The sequence below is a fragment of the Brassica napus genome, unplaced genomic scaffold (assembly GCF_020379485.1).
Source record: "Brassica napus cultivar Da-Ae unplaced genomic scaffold, Da-Ae ScsIHWf_271;HRSCAF=448, whole genome shotgun sequence".
NCBI classification, from domain to species: domain Eukaryota; kingdom Viridiplantae; phylum Streptophyta; class Magnoliopsida; order Brassicales; family Brassicaceae; genus Brassica; species Brassica napus.
Genome location: NW_026015999.1, coordinates 1 through 14,843, shown reverse-complemented (window position 1 = coordinate 14,843; position 14,843 = coordinate 1). Strand labels below are relative to the sequence as shown.

Genomic DNA, 14,843 nt, shown 5'->3' with positions numbered 1-14,843 from the left:
ACAAAATAAAACTATAAATTACGAACATCAGAACATATGATTAAATCGGGAGAAAATAATTGCAAGATGTGAATACCACGAATGGAACTTGTCCATCGACGCCTTAACAAAAATCAACCAAAATATTATTGTTGACTTTTTGCATTACAAGATACATTCATCTATTTCTATTCAAATATATGGTCAATATCACGTTCATCAAACGGCTAACAATAAATACACGTGGCAACTCAATGTTGGTTCAGCTTCTGCACAAAAGTCTTAAAAGTACAACGTGAGAAGCTCTAACAAAACGTGAAGGCCATAACTATTATCAAACACGCACAAAACACACACGAACACAAGTAAGACAAAGACAATGATTATTCGGGCAAAACTATGTACCTATTTGATTCTCTACATTCCTCTCTCACACCAAAGTCACAGACAAAACATCTCTCTCTATTTATATACACTTAATCACATCACAATTCTGAACAGAGAACATTTTTTGGGAGAGAGAAGTTAACCTAAAGTAACATTGATCCAGAGAAATGAGTAAGTTTGGTGGGTCTTTGTTCGGCTTAAACCTTTTACTGACCGTTCTCCTCGGGGCAGCCACTGCAGCAGCGGAGTATTACAATTATGGAAATGCCCTGGACAAGACATTCTTGTTCTTTGAGGCTCAACGGTCAGGGAAGTTGCCAGCTGCCCAACGTGTCAAATGGCGTAGCCATTCTGGTCTCGCGGATGGTCTTGCTCAAGGCGTAAGTCCATATATAACATACACTTAATTCGTATATTATATAGTTGGACATACACCTAATATATATCAGAATATGATTTATTTCCGTGAGATGGTCATTGCAAACTAATTATCGAAATTAGCATTTGTTGAGTTGTATTTCTAATGATGATGCTAATACTATTTGTATATAATGATATTGACGTTGGTATTATATATATATGATTGAACAGGTGAGTTTGGAGGGAGGATATTATGATGCAGGAGACCATGTGAAATTCGGTTTACCAATGGCTTTCGCAGTAACAATGCTATCGTGGGCTGCGGTTGATAACCAGAAGGAGCTATCCGGTTCGAACCAAATGCAACAGACATTGTGGTCAATCAGATGGGGTACTGATTATTTCATCAAGGCTCATCCTCAGCCTAATGTTCTATGGGGTCAAGTTGGAGATGGAAAATCTGATCACTACTGTTGGGAGCGAGCGGAGGACATGACCACTTCAAGAACAGCTTATAAGCTTGACCAGTACCATCCTGGCTCAGACTTGGCTGGTGAAACCGCTGCTGCTTTAGCCGCTGCTTCTTTAGCTTTCAAGCCGTATAACTCCTCTTATTCTGCTATCCTCTTGACTCATGCCAAAGAGGTTCGCTTTTTCTTAATTTTGGTTTGGTTATCTGTTTTAATTTCGGTTTGGTTTATATTGGTTTGGTTAATGATCATGGTTTTGGGTATGTTGGGTATTTAGTTATTTGTTCTGCTTGGTTTGCATATTTTGGTTTTCTAGTGTAGTTGATACTTGATACTTGATACTTGATACGGTAAGACAATTATTTTAGGTTTATTGGATTCGGGCACACTAAATTTGATGTTTGTCCAAATTCTGGTTCGGTTTTGATTATGAGTCCGGTTCAGTTTATATATTCAGTCTTATGTTATGGATCCGTTTCTGCTTAGATTCTGAACTTTGTTTTTTGCTAAGAATATGAATTTAGATTCTGAATATTTTGGAAACCTATTGTTGTGTTTCAGCTCTTCTCATTTGCTGACAAATACAGAGGATTATACACTGATTCAATCCCAAATGCAAAAGCTTTCTACATGTCATCTGGTTACTCGGTAAATCCCTTTTGATCTGATCTCTCAAAATCTTTGCTTCCAGTTCTCTCTTTCCATTGAATATTGTTTCAGTACAATAAATAATGTCTATATTGTGTTAATGTTTTGAAGGATGAGCTTCTTTGGGCTGCGGCTTGGCTACACCGTGCCACCGGGGACGAGTATTACTTGAAGTATGCTGTAAATAATGCTGGTTACATGGGTGGAACCGGCTGGGGAATGAAAGAATTCTCTTGGGATAACAAATACGCCGGTGTTCAAGTCCTTCTCTCCAAGGTAAACCTACTGGTTTCTTCAAGAATGTTGTTTTCTTGAAGTTTCAAGAAGACTAATCTTGATCCATGTTTGATTTCTGTATGTTTGCATAGATCTTGTTAGAAGGTAAAGGTGGTGCGTATACTTCGACCTTGAAGCAGTATCAGATGAAAGCTGATTACTTCGCTTGTGCTTGTCTCAAGAAGAATGGTGGCTACAATATTCAAACAACTCCTGGTAAGTTAACTCCTATAACTTAAAATATTAAACAAATCTAACTTCAAGTCCAAGTAACGAAAGTTTAATAGTCTAATCGAAATCCTTATTCCCGGGTCGATTTACAAATTTCAATTTATTTTTAAAAAATACTAAGCTATGAAAGTTAAATGGTGTTGTTAATTCAGGTGGTTTGATGTATGTTAGAGAGTGGAACAATCTGCAATATGCATCTGCGGCTGCATTTCTTCTTGCGATTTATTCGGATTATCTATCTGCAGCAAACGCTAAACTCAACTGTCCTGATGGTTCAGTGCCGCCTCAAGCACTTCTAGACTTTTCAAGATCTCAGGTAACCAAATCTTCACGAACACAAAACCATTTCTCAAGTGATTTTAAATGTATTAACCGAGTTTTTCTCATGCAGGCTGATTATATTCTTGGAAAGAACCGTCAAGGGATGAGTTACTTAGTTGGATATGGACCAAAATATCCAATCCGAGTTCACCATAGAGGCGCTTCGATCCCTTCAATCTTTATTCAACGGTCTACTGTGAACTGTGTACAAGGATATGATTCTTGGTATAGAAGGGCTCAAGCTGATCCGAATGTTATCTATGGTGCTCTTGTTGGTGGACCAGACCAGAATGATTACTATTCCGATGACCGGACAAACTACGAGCAGACAGAACCAACATTGTCTGGAACAGCTCCACTCGTTGGTCTATTCGCTAAACTCTCTGGAAAATTAGGTAAACCTTGTGCTCAAATAATTCTTTGTTCAATGGATCATCAACTAATGTTTTGGAATTTTGTAGGTTCTTATGGAGGAGGATATTCTAAACCTTACCAAACACCAAAACCACCAGGTTGATATTTTTTACTTGCAGCTTCTTTTGTAACTTTTCTGCAGTGTCTGATTCTCATTTTCTCTCACACTCATCCACAACTTCAGCTTACAAAGCAACAACAACATACACTCCAAAGCAATCAGGTGCACCAATCGAGTTTCTTCATTCAATAACTGCAAATTGGATGGCCTGGAACACGAGGTACTACAGACACAAAGTGATCATCAAGAACAATTCTCAGAAACCGATATCAGGCCTCAAGCTTAAGATTGAAGATCTCACAGGACCTATATGGGGACTTAACCCAACAGGGCAAAAGAATACTTACCAGCTTCCTCAGTGGCAAAAGACTTTGAAAGCAGGGCAAGCTTACGATTTTGTCTATGTGCAAGGTGGTCCTCAAGCTAAGGTCTCTGTCCTAAGTTACTACTAATCCTTTTCTTTTAATTAAGATTCCATTTTCCTTCTTTTTGTTTTTTTTTTTTTTTGTTTATGCATTGTGTGAGATTTGAAAATAGCCAACCAAGTTGAGACTAAATCTGAGAAATGTAAATTTGTGTCCCTTGAGAGATAATTATTTTTGCCTACCTAGTGAAGGAATCGAAGAAAGAAAATGATATAACACCAAAAGAACTCAAGATTGAGCTTGATTTAACACTCAAACAAAAATTGAAGGTTCGGACAAAAACATAACTAGAACAGAAACAAAACTGAAACAATAGAGAAAGGAAGTGAAGTATCATAAGTTAAAAACATAAGAAGAGCATTTTCTTCTACATATAAGCTTCTACTCGTCGTTAAAGGTGGTCTTCTTACCTGCCAAAATAAACCATGAATTAGTGAGAAGCTAGTTATTTAATATCAAGATTCAAGAAACAAGATCAAGTTACCTGAGAAACTAGGTCTGTTGAATCCACGGCCACCATCTCTTCCTCTGCCACCGCCCCTTCCACCACCAAAACGACCACGGCCACTATCTCTTCCTCTACCACCACCGCTCCTTCCACTACCAAAACGACCACCACCGCTCCTTCCGCCACCACCGAATCCGCCACTACTCTTCTCCCTCGGTTGATCAACAACAATACTCCATCCTCCCATGTCACTACCATTAAGCTCAAACGCCTTGTCTGTGCCGTCTTTAAAATCAAGGTAAGCAATTCTGTAAAAAAAAAACCAATCTGTTTAATTTAGCATATGAGAGAACATTCACAAAACTGGTAATAAAGTGGAGAGGAGTTAGTCACAAACCCTTTGGAAGCTCCGGTTTCACGGTCACAGGGAACAGAAACCCTCGTGATGTCTCCACATGAAGCAAAATGCGCACTCAATGCGCTCTTGATGTCTTCTTCAGGAAGAGAAGAGTCGAATCCCTTAACAAAAATCGATTGACCTCCACCACCACTGCTTCTGAAGTTACCACCGGCACTGCAATAATTTGCCAAAGAGAATACTATAAACACAAGAACATAATACACAATCCAAGACATGAATAGAAAAAATCAATATACCCGCTCTGTGGAGTGTATGCGGGTCTCTCTCCCCTCTCTTGAGCAACATCAAGACGAATATCACGACCAAGCATGGATGTGCCGTGAAGTTCCAGTGCCTACGAACAAACGACTTAGTAATCCGCAATCAACCTTTTAAATCCTTCATCATAAGCCAAAACAACCGCCTCACCTTCTGTGCTTGTTCAGCAGTAGCAAACTCAACATGGCCAAAGCCTCTGAACCTGCCATCGTCTTTTGACATGGCAAATCTGACATCAACAACATCGCCAACATCTTTGAAGAAATTCTCACTGTATGTGGAGGATAAAAATTAAGTAAGGCCATGAACAAATAAACAACTAGACAAGAGAAAGAGATAGTTAAAACGATGCTACTTACACATCTGATCTTTCAACATTGAATGATAGATTGGCAACAAAGAGTGTCTTCGATCCTCCTGTAGCAGGAGTCGATGGGGTCTTAAGCTGAAAGACAAAAAGCACAATCAATACAAAGCAAAGACATTAAAGCAACTACAATGGGATTCTTACCTGTTTCTGCTCAGCATCCACCATTTCAGCATCAGAGTTCTGTTTTTATAAAACAGAATGGAGTAACTTTCAATCAGCAAACAGCAATACAGCTTCTGTTCAAAATAATGGAAAGTAAACATTGCTCTCACCTTTTTCTTCGGGGTTTCTTTCTCATCTTCACTCTCTGATTCATCAGAATCAGAATCATCACTACTGCTATCCTTTTTAGGTGCAGGTTTTTCATCTTCACTTTCCTGCAAAATGTTAAACACATGGTCAATGAATCAAATATAATACATCAAAAGCTGCTTGATGATCTCGTTAAAGTACATAAGCTAACCTCATCAGAATCTTCCTCGGATGAATCAGCACTGCTGGCAGCCTTGGTAGTAGCAGGAGCTGCCTTCTTAGCAGCAGGTTTCTATATCAATACTTGAGTAATTAGGCACCATTTTGGAATATATATATATATATATATGCAGAATATACAAATAGAAAAATGAAGATATAAGAATAAACTTGTCACCTCAGATTCATCATCTGATTCATCAGAAGAGTCGTCCTCAGACGAGGACTCTGCCTTAGCTTTCACTGAGCCATTTTTAGCAACTGCAGCAGGTTTCTTGGTAGCTGCAACTTCTTCCTGAAAATAGATGGTGTGTCAACAAATATCCAAGGATATCAAACTAAACTTGGATAGTAATAGAAAGTTGACCTCGTCTGAAGATTCTTCCTCAGAGGATGAGTCATCCTTTGCAACAGTTCCGTTAGTAGAAGCAACGGCCTTCTTAGGTGCGGGTTCCTTCAAAAACCAGAATACAAGGTTATAGCAACATGCCTCATAGGGTACTTCAAACAAGAACAGGGCACTACAATACCTTGACTTCTTCCTCGATATCAGAAGAGTCAGATGAATCAGAGCTCTCAACTTTTTTAGGCACCTTCTTCTCAGCTTTCTCCTTCTGAACAGCAGCAATCACATCTTTCTTCTGCTTCTTTAGGTTCACTTTGGTGTCCAAATCATCCTCAGGATCTCTCTTACCTGAAGAATAGGAGCATACAAAGTTAAAACCAAGCCAAGCATCCCCTTCAACACAATAGGATATATATCGAGACTAAACAGTCAATATACTTCAAATAGTCCAAAATAAGCAGGGGCATTGTTAAAAATTAAATACGAACTATATCAGAAAAGCATACAAAGTTAAAACCAAGCAACCCCTTCAACATAAAACAACCTGTATCAACAAAGGAGCTGAAATGTCAAGATTATAAGTACATATAAGCAAGTATATTATATCCTATGACAGACACATTCCAAAACAAACAAATGAACAAGGTAATAAGGAGATGGGTAAACTAAATTAAATAACTTTATCCATCAAAATGTACAAGTAGGAGCAATGTATAAACGAAAACGCTCAAGGTTCATACCTTTCTTCAAAGGCTTGGTGGCCTTAATGGCAGCAGGTGCTGCTTCAACCTGAAGCAATGTGTCATTACAATCTTAAGAGAAGGAAGGAGAGCTAATTAGAAAACCCAGAAGGAGAAGAAGCTTACCTTGGTGGCGGATTTTTTACCCATGGCGAATTTGAGAAGAGAGACTGCTAGGTTTAAGAGTGAAGGCAGAGAGGCAACAGCTGCTTGAAGATATTTTTCAGTTTAGGGTTTTACGATATGTATTTATAATCTTTTTGATTTTGGTTTCGGGGTAAAGCTGTCTTTTCGAGTTTTCCATCTAACGGCTGTCTACTCGCGCGTGTTATTTGATTTTCTCCGACCACTTGAAGTGAAATCGCCTTTTTTATGGAAAGATATCAATTTGTAAATAGTGACAACGGTTGGAAAATAACTAGGTCAAAACGGAGTACCACATCCCTCTCTAAGATGGGCTGAGTTTTAGTGCTCTTCGGTAGGCTGGGCTTTAAGGAATTTTGGTCTTATTCTCCTTGGCCTTGTGACAATAAATAGAAGTCAACTTTTTCATTTTAAATGGACCTTCGATATAAAAAGCTCAAACTAAATGCTATAAGCATTGAAAAACTTCTCGTAATGTATTTAACCAGAAAATCGTTTATATCGTTTCTTATATTGCCAACACATACATACTATTTGATTTTATGTACCTTTATCCTTAACTTTAGACCATCCACTATAAAAAACATAACATTTTTTGTTCTTCGGTATCCTTAACTGTATATATACAAATCTTTAGAAAATACCCATTGTTTCAAGTTTTACAAAATTCTTTTAAAAAAATCCTTAGACGTGTGATCATTGTTCTTCATATCTTAGTTGCATTTATATAAATCCTTAGAAATTGTCATTTTAAAAAATCTGCTCATGTCATATCTAATTAATTTTTGTTTTTATTGTTATCTTGCACAAGTCAATACCGATGATATCTCTGCAAATAATGGTTACAATATGAAGTGGGAGAAGATGGAGATGAGCTAGCCCACTATTAAAAGTTTTACAAGATGGATTTATTGTGTTAGAGATACGAAATATATTCATTGTTTACCTTAAACAATATTTGTCTACTTTCAAAATTTCGTAGTACTTCCACTAATTTTGTGATGCCAACTATATTTGTTAGCATTGAGTTAGTGATCCATAAAATCTTGTCAATTAGTTAGCGATAAGACATGCGCTTTGCAGAGTGAGTTTATTTGTATAAATTATCGATAATTTTATATACATATTTGATCATTTTATTTATACATATACAATGTTTTTTGTTGTTATTATATAATTTATTTCCGATGGACCGGATCGATTTTTATTAAAAATTATGGAACTAAACTATAATTAATATATCATGGGTTGATCGGATTGAACATTAAAAAAATATGACACAACATCTTTATTTTTTTTCCACCTAACACATTCTTGAAAAAAAATGAACAGTATTATTTTCACAGTTAAATTATTTTGACATTTATCTTTCATATGATTTTGAAAGGTTTCAGATCAACCATCGAATTGATACATGTAATTTTAATGCTTTTAATCGTATGTTTAAGGAAAACTTACATTTTTGTAATTTAAAGTCGTTTTAGAAAATTAAAAATATAACATATAAGAAAAAAATCTAACATATAAGGTTTCCTCATTTTTGTAATTTAAAGTCATTTAAAAATTCAAAATATAACATGTAAGAAAAATCTAATTTTTTATTATATGGTTAATGTGACTTTTTTTAATAATATAAAATTAAACAAAAATAAAGAAAGATGCAAAAATTGTTATCAAATCTTTATTATTCATAGTCATTAATTGTCATATATATGTTAATAATATTAGGTAATTTTGTAGCTTTTATTTAAGGAAACAATACGTGATTCTTATATTTTGAGTTAATATAATGTTCCCTATTAATTAAATTTGTGCCAACATTTTTTCAATTGATTCTTAAGCTGACACGCAAGCTAAATTGGCATCCTAATTAAGTGACACCTAAGCATGATTTCTTTTTAATTAGTACAAAGTTAAGGTTATATTTTTTAAAATGATCTTCGATTAATATATAAGGGATTTCGTGCATCATATATTGACAAGGCTATTAAATTATTATCAATCCGTAAAACTTATGGTGAAATCTGAAGAGTTAGTTAGGAAAAAAAATTGGGAAAATTACATGTTTACCACTTTTACGCTATTACTTTTCATTTTTACCACCAATAAAGAGACATTTTCAAAAATATTTTTTTCATTAAGTGGCAAATAAATATTATGCCCTTATTCTTTATATATATAATAAATAAATATTTAAATAAATAAAAATCTAAAAAAATAAATATTATGCCTTATTTTTTTATTTTTTTTAGAATTATAATATTTCGAAATTCAAACCCTAAACCCTAAAACTCAACTCTAAACCCTAAACCATCAATCCTAAACCCTATTTTTTTTGAAATATGAACCCTAAACCCTAAACCATCAATCCTAAACCCGATTTTTTTTAAATACGAACCCTAAACCCTGAAACATCAACTCTAAATCATAAACCCCGAAACAAAAACTATAGACCCTAAACCCTAAACCTTCAACTCTAAACCCTAAAACATCAACTCTAAACCCAAAACCCTAAACCCTAAACTTCAACTCTAAACCCTAAACCATCAACATTAAACCCTAAATTATCAACACTAGACCCTAAACCCTAAATAGTAAACTCTAAACCCTAAACCCTAAAAAAATAACCATAAACCCTAAAACATCAACTTTAAACCCTAACCCTAAACCTTCAACTCTAAATCTTAAACTCTAAACCTTCAACTCTAAATCTTAAACTCTAAACCCTAAATCCTAAACCCTAAACTCTAAACCCTAAAACCGTAGAGTTGATGTTTTAGGGTTTAGATTTGAAGGTTTAGGGTTTTAGGGTTTAGGGTTTACGTTTAGGGTTTAGAGTTAATGTTTCAGGGTTTAGATTTGAAGGTTTAGGGTTTTAGGGTTTATGGTTCGAATTTCAGAAAAATATAGGGTTTAGGGTTTAGAGTTGATGTTTTAGGGTTTAGATTTGAAGGTTTAGAGTTTAGGGTTTATAGTTGATATTTTGGGGTTTAGGGTTTATAGTTGATGTTTCATGGTTTAGGGTTTAGAGTTGATGATTTAAGTTTAGATTTAGGGTTTAGGGTTTACGTTTAGGGTTTAGAGTTGATGTTTTAGGGTTTATAGTTGATGTTTTAGGGTTTAGATTTGAAGGTTTAGGGGTTTAGGGGTTTAGTGTTTAGAATTGATGTTTAGGGGTTTAGGGTTTAGAGTTGATGGTTTAGGGTTTAGATTAGTTAACCATTTGTTTTTTTTTTTGTCCAAGTTAATCAAAAGGTTATAAATGTCTTTTACCCTTCATTAAAGATGATGATAAAAGTGATTAGTATAAACATGAAAAATGGTACTTTGGAAATTATATTTTTGGCAATTTCTCAAAAAAATTTAGTTGTCTTTACGCCAAAAAACATAGAAGATGGGGTTATTTATTGCATATGTTTTAATTTGTTTTTGTTTTAAAAGCAGCCTAATATTATCGAAATTAAATAATTAATAGAAATAGATTGCATTTGTTTTATTTTGATATTTTGGTTTAATTTCATAAAAGCCTATCTTTATTAAACTAGACTAATGAAATCTATCCCAATATAAATTAAATAGATTGTACGTTTTATTTTTACCACCATAATATTTACAAAGCATTTTAGATATAGCCCAATAATTATCTTTATGATTTTTGATTGATAATTAACCAAATATTACAAGTGTTATAACTAAATAGGACATAAAATAAATTACAATCTGTATAAATGAAAAAAATAAAATCCAAACTATGAAAAATGTGTTGTTATTAGCATATATGTATTAATACATATAAATCATCCAAATTGTATGCTACATACATAAATATACTTGGAAATGGTAAATTTTATAAATAAATACCAGATAACAAATGATTTATTTAACATATCACTTTAGTTGTTTGAATATCAATAATACATGTCATAAACAAATGGAATTTACAACACAAAAAAAACATATGAACAACCATATTTGTGAAACATAAAAATTAGAAATAATACATGCACAGTTGTGCGTGTCAAGATCTAGTCGATATTGATATTAGAGACGTTTTCTACTTGATAAAGTCATTAGAAATGTTTTACAATCAGCTGTAAACTCAATCAGAAATAAACCATTATCTAACATATGAAAACTGAAATCTAAACGAAAAATTGAAAATAATTAAGATTTTGGAAGTCTTACTTGCTAACAAATGAAAGTATTGATATATGTACTGTTATAAATTTGAAAGTTTAATGATGTGATGAAAATGAAACAATTATTATTTCGTGGGCAAGCATCTCTTTCGCTTTCATGTGTAGAATCTAGGGAATGCATAGAGTGAATAATGTTTTTTCAAAAGACATTCTTCATATGATTTATGTTATCATGGATAACAATTTTTTTTTGTTATTGTTGATGATGATTTTTGATAAGATGAATAATGATAAATTGATCATCTTATCTTTTTATTATTAAAAGAGAAGCAAAATAAAAGAATAACATTTAAAGTGTAATATATTTATAAGCATGCCATTTGCTGATGTGTCAGCATGAGAGTTCTTCTCAGCCTCTTTTTACGTATACCCATTCATATCTAGAGTAATTAATAACAATGTCATTGGTGTCACATTAATGTAAATAAAAATGTATACGAAACTTATAAACATGCATATCGTTTGGTTTTATTCTAATTCCTGTGGGCTTCTTACACACATGATTCTAAACTATCCATATTACATTATTTAATCTGTAGAAGAACTCTTCCATTACATGAAGTAGAAAGACCAGGACGGCAGCATTTAAAAGTCCATCGTTTATGAAACTTTAACGGCTGCGGTTCATTTTATAACCTGCAAAAGAAATTTTCCATTATATAACTTCCACGAAAACCAAAAATCAGTTGTCATGGCCAAGTAGAAGGTCATAAGATAAAATGTGGCTATTCAATCACTACTGAACTGCTAAAATGAACACATAGAACATGTAGTCTCAAACACAATTCTTAAAATTATATAACAAGATATGTTATCAATTCTTCTCAGCTAGGCCATTGCACTAGCTAAATTTACTAGATGCTTTATCAAAATCTGAACTTTATTAAAAAAGATGTGTCCAGTATAACAGCATAATCAATGACATTTCAATATAAACTATTTTAATAATATCAAAATTCAAGAACATATTGATGGTTAACTAACTAGGCCACTGCAATATTAATTTAGATTTTTTTTGTTCTGCTTTTCAGCTTTTTATATGGGTTATTGAAACATAATTTTGTAATTGAAGAGAAAGTTGTCATTTAAACGAACGTTTTTGTAGCCACTTACAAGTCTAACTACTCAATCTTAAAAGGAAAGATTTTTTTTATTTAAAAAAAAACATAAATTTTGGTCCGTCATTTACTTTGAAAGAAAGAATATTTTTAAAATAATGATCAATGCAAAGATTCACCTAAATAATATAAGGGGTTTTTGCCAAAACTAACCCACAACTTGATTTTAACCCCAAACCTATACCCAAACTTGAATCAAATGCAAAACTAACCTAAAAGCCTAGTGAAATTACAGCCCAACCCCTTGTGACCAAACAAAAAAACAGAAGCCATTTTTACGAATATAGCCCTAGTAAATCGTCTGAGTCGTCTGAGATGTTGGAAGTCGTCTGGACGACTGAAGTGTAAGTCGTCTGGTACCAGTTTATTTTAAAAATAATTTATAAATCTTGTAAAAAATATTTTTATGCGTGAAAAATAAAAATCAAGTAATTATAAACAGTTTTAAGTGATATAAATTAAGATATGATAAAATTGATTTGTTTTGAAGATAGATGAGTGGAAGTAGTGAATCATGAAATACTTTGGTTTAGGAGTTTGGCAAACATATGTTGTAGTATTGTATGTATTGTTAGGGTTAGATTTTGGAAAACTAAAATGTTTTTTTCAAAAATTAGTCTTCACCTATATGTGTTTATTTATGTGTGTAGTAAACACTTTTCAAGTTTGATTTGATTTTATGAAGTCTTTAATTAGATAATTAAGTTTAGGGGTTATGTTTAGGGTGTGGACGACTTATATTTCAGTCGTCTGTTGAATAATTTACTCGGACGACGTATATTTCAGTCGTCTGTTGAATAATTTACTCGGACGACTTACATTTCAGTCGTCTGGTGAAGAAATTAAAACAGATGACTTACATGTAAGTCGTCCAAATATTCCCGCCTAAATTTTTTTTTAAAAATTATTTTCCCGCTTAAATAATTTAAACCAGACGACTTACTTGTAAGTCGTCTGGAAAGTCTTCTATTTTAGTTTCCCGCTAAAAATATTTAATTTCCCGCTAAAAATATTAAACTCTTCTGGACGACTTACATGTAAGTCGTCTGTTTTAATTTCTTCACCAGACGACTGAAATGTAAGTCGTCCAGGAAGTCGTCTGAGTCAAAAATATTTAACCTAATTGGATTTTTTGTCTCCCTATATAAAGAAAAATTTACACATTCTCTCTCCTCCTCTCAAATGGCTGCAACAAAAATGTAATGTTCATCATTCTAAAACTCTCCAACCTCTCTCTAATCTCTTTGACTTGAAAACACCAAACTTTATATGAATTTTTCAGTTTTGTCTCATGTATTTCTTACTAATCTATCTCTTTTGCAGGTTTTTAATCAAATGGTACTCATCTTCCACTAATTTAAAGGTAAATCTATTAATTTTAGATATGTATTTTTGTGTATTCTATAAATGTAGATTTATCTAATCTTCCACTCATTTTCTCTATTTTAAGTCATTTGAACGTTTTTGGATATGTAGGTTTTTCAGATCTGGGTTTGATATGCAGGTTTTTAAGATCTGGAAGACTTCTTGGACGACTTACCTGTTAGTCGTCTGGAAGTCGTCTGGACTTCTTGGAAGTCTTCTGACAAAGTCGTCTGGACTTCCAGGAAGTCGTCTGGACTTCCAGGAAGTCGTCTGGACTTCCAGGAAGTCGTCTGGACTTCCAGGAAGTCGTCTGGACTTCATGGAAGTCTTCTGACGAAGTCTCCCTTTCATAATAGATCTGAGCGTTTTGGTAAGTTGTTATGTCTGATTTTTCTTCATTTGGTAACTTCTTGTTGTATAAAGTTCTTACTTTTTTCCCAAACCAAAACTCTTCAAACCCACTCTAATCTATTTGACTTGAAAACACCAAACTTTATATGAATTTTCCAGTTTTGTCTCATGTCTTTCTTACTAATCTATCTTTTGCAGGTTTTTAATTAGATGGTACTCATCTTCCACTAATTTAAAGGTAGATCTATTATTTTTAGATATTTTTGTGTGTTCTGTAAAGGTAGATTTATCTAATCTTTCACTCATTTTTTTTGTTTTTAAGCCATTTGAACGTTTTTTGGATATGCAGATTTTTCAGATCTGGATTTAATATGCAAGTTTTTCAGATCTGGAAGACTTCTGGGACGACTTACCTGTTTAGTCATCTGGAAGTCGTCTGGAAGTCGTCTGGACTTCTTGGAAGTCTTCTGACAAAGTCGTCTGGACTTCCTGTAAAGTCGTCTGGACTTCTTGTAAAGTCGTCTGGACTTCCTGTAAAGTCGTCTGGAAGTCGTCTGAACTTCCTAAAAGTCTTCTGACAAAGTCGTCTGAACTTCCTGGAAGTCGTCTGGACTTCTTAGAAGTCGTCTGGACTTCTTAAAAGTCGTGTGGTCTTGTCTACTCAAGTGGAATCCAAGCTTGTCTTTGTAGAGGAATGATCTATAATAGTTTTGTTTGTCTGTTCTGTTTTGTGAATTGCATGTCTACTCTTTTAGTTGTGAATTTTTTGTAAAATCAGTAATAATGTTTTCCAAGATGTATTAAATGTGCTAACAATGTGTTTACACATTTACAAATCAATGAAATAATAGACTTCAGTAGCCTTTTTCTTATCTTTGGATCTCTCTATGAAATAATAAACTCCAATGGCCTTTTCTCATCTTAATAAACAAGAATGTTGGTAGCTTTATATTGATACAACATTTAAGAAGCATTTTTACCCCTTTTCCAACTCATAACAATAGTCATCATTCTTGTCTATAACATAATATTAAGAGATG

At 33.6% G+C, this 14,843-nt stretch overlaps 2 protein-coding genes across 3 annotated transcripts; one reads left to right on the top strand and one right to left on the bottom strand.

The window, feature by feature from the left end:
• Positions 1-253: 253 nt before the first annotated feature.
• LOC125602027 (endoglucanase 5-like) lies at positions 254-3,733 on the top strand. The gene is made up of 9 exons (XM_048773942.1): positions 254-746; positions 958-1,371; positions 1,758-1,844; positions 1,956-2,120; positions 2,213-2,336; positions 2,504-2,667; positions 2,743-3,067; positions 3,134-3,184; positions 3,271-3,733. The coding sequence occupies exons 1-9, from the start codon at positions 534-536 to the stop codon at positions 3,597-3,599; spliced, it is 1,872 nt and encodes a 623-aa protein (XP_048629899.1). The 5' UTR covers positions 254-533; the 3' UTR covers positions 3,600-3,733.
• A 52-nt stretch (positions 3,734-3,785) lies between these two features.
• Positions 3,786-6,935, bottom strand: LOC125575007 (nucleolin 1-like). Of its 2 annotated transcripts, none has more exons than XM_048773944.1 (14): positions 6,753-6,935; positions 6,627-6,675; positions 6,071-6,234; positions 5,926-5,994; positions 5,719-5,754; positions 5,533-5,613; positions 5,342-5,446; positions 5,211-5,249; positions 5,059-5,144; positions 4,850-4,970; positions 4,678-4,775; positions 4,418-4,594; positions 4,057-4,328; positions 3,786-3,982 (listed from the first exon to the last, which is right to left on the bottom strand). In XM_048773944.1, exons 1-14 carry the CDS (start codon positions 6,774-6,776, stop codon positions 3,954-3,956), a joined length of 1,350 nt encoding a protein of 449 aa, XP_048629901.1. In that variant the 5' UTR covers positions 6,777-6,935; the 3' UTR covers positions 3,786-3,953. The 2 variants fall into 2 exon arrangements, with proteins under 2 accessions (XP_048629901.1, XP_048629900.1); XM_048773943.1 differs by having other exon boundaries at positions 5,719-5,835; positions 5,908-5,994; positions 6,753-6,934.
• Between the last annotated feature and the right edge of the window lie 7,908 nt (positions 6,936-14,843).

Coding starts and splice junctions, on each gene's coding strand:
- LOC125575007 (XM_048773943.1), bottom strand. CDS start 6,776: ATGGGTAAAAAATCCGCCACCAAG. Junction 5,447..5,532: donor CCGAGGAAGATTCTGATGAG/GTTAGCTTATGT, acceptor AACATTTTGCAG/GAAAGTGAAGATGAAAAACC. Junction 3,983..4,056: donor CAACAGACCTAGTTTCTCAG/GTAACTTGATCT, acceptor TTATTTTGGCAG/GTAAGAAGACCACCTTTAAC.
- LOC125602027 (XM_048773942.1), top strand. CDS start 534: ATGAGTAAGTTTGGTGGGTCTTTGTTCGGCTTAAACCTTTTACTGACC. Junction 747..957: donor CGGATGGTCTTGCTCAAGGC/GTAAGTCCATAT, acceptor ATGATTGAACAG/GTGAGTTTGGAGGGAGGATA. Junction 1,845..1,955: donor ACATGTCATCTGGTTACTCG/GTAAATCCCTTT, acceptor AATGTTTTGAAG/GATGAGCTTCTTTGGGCTGC.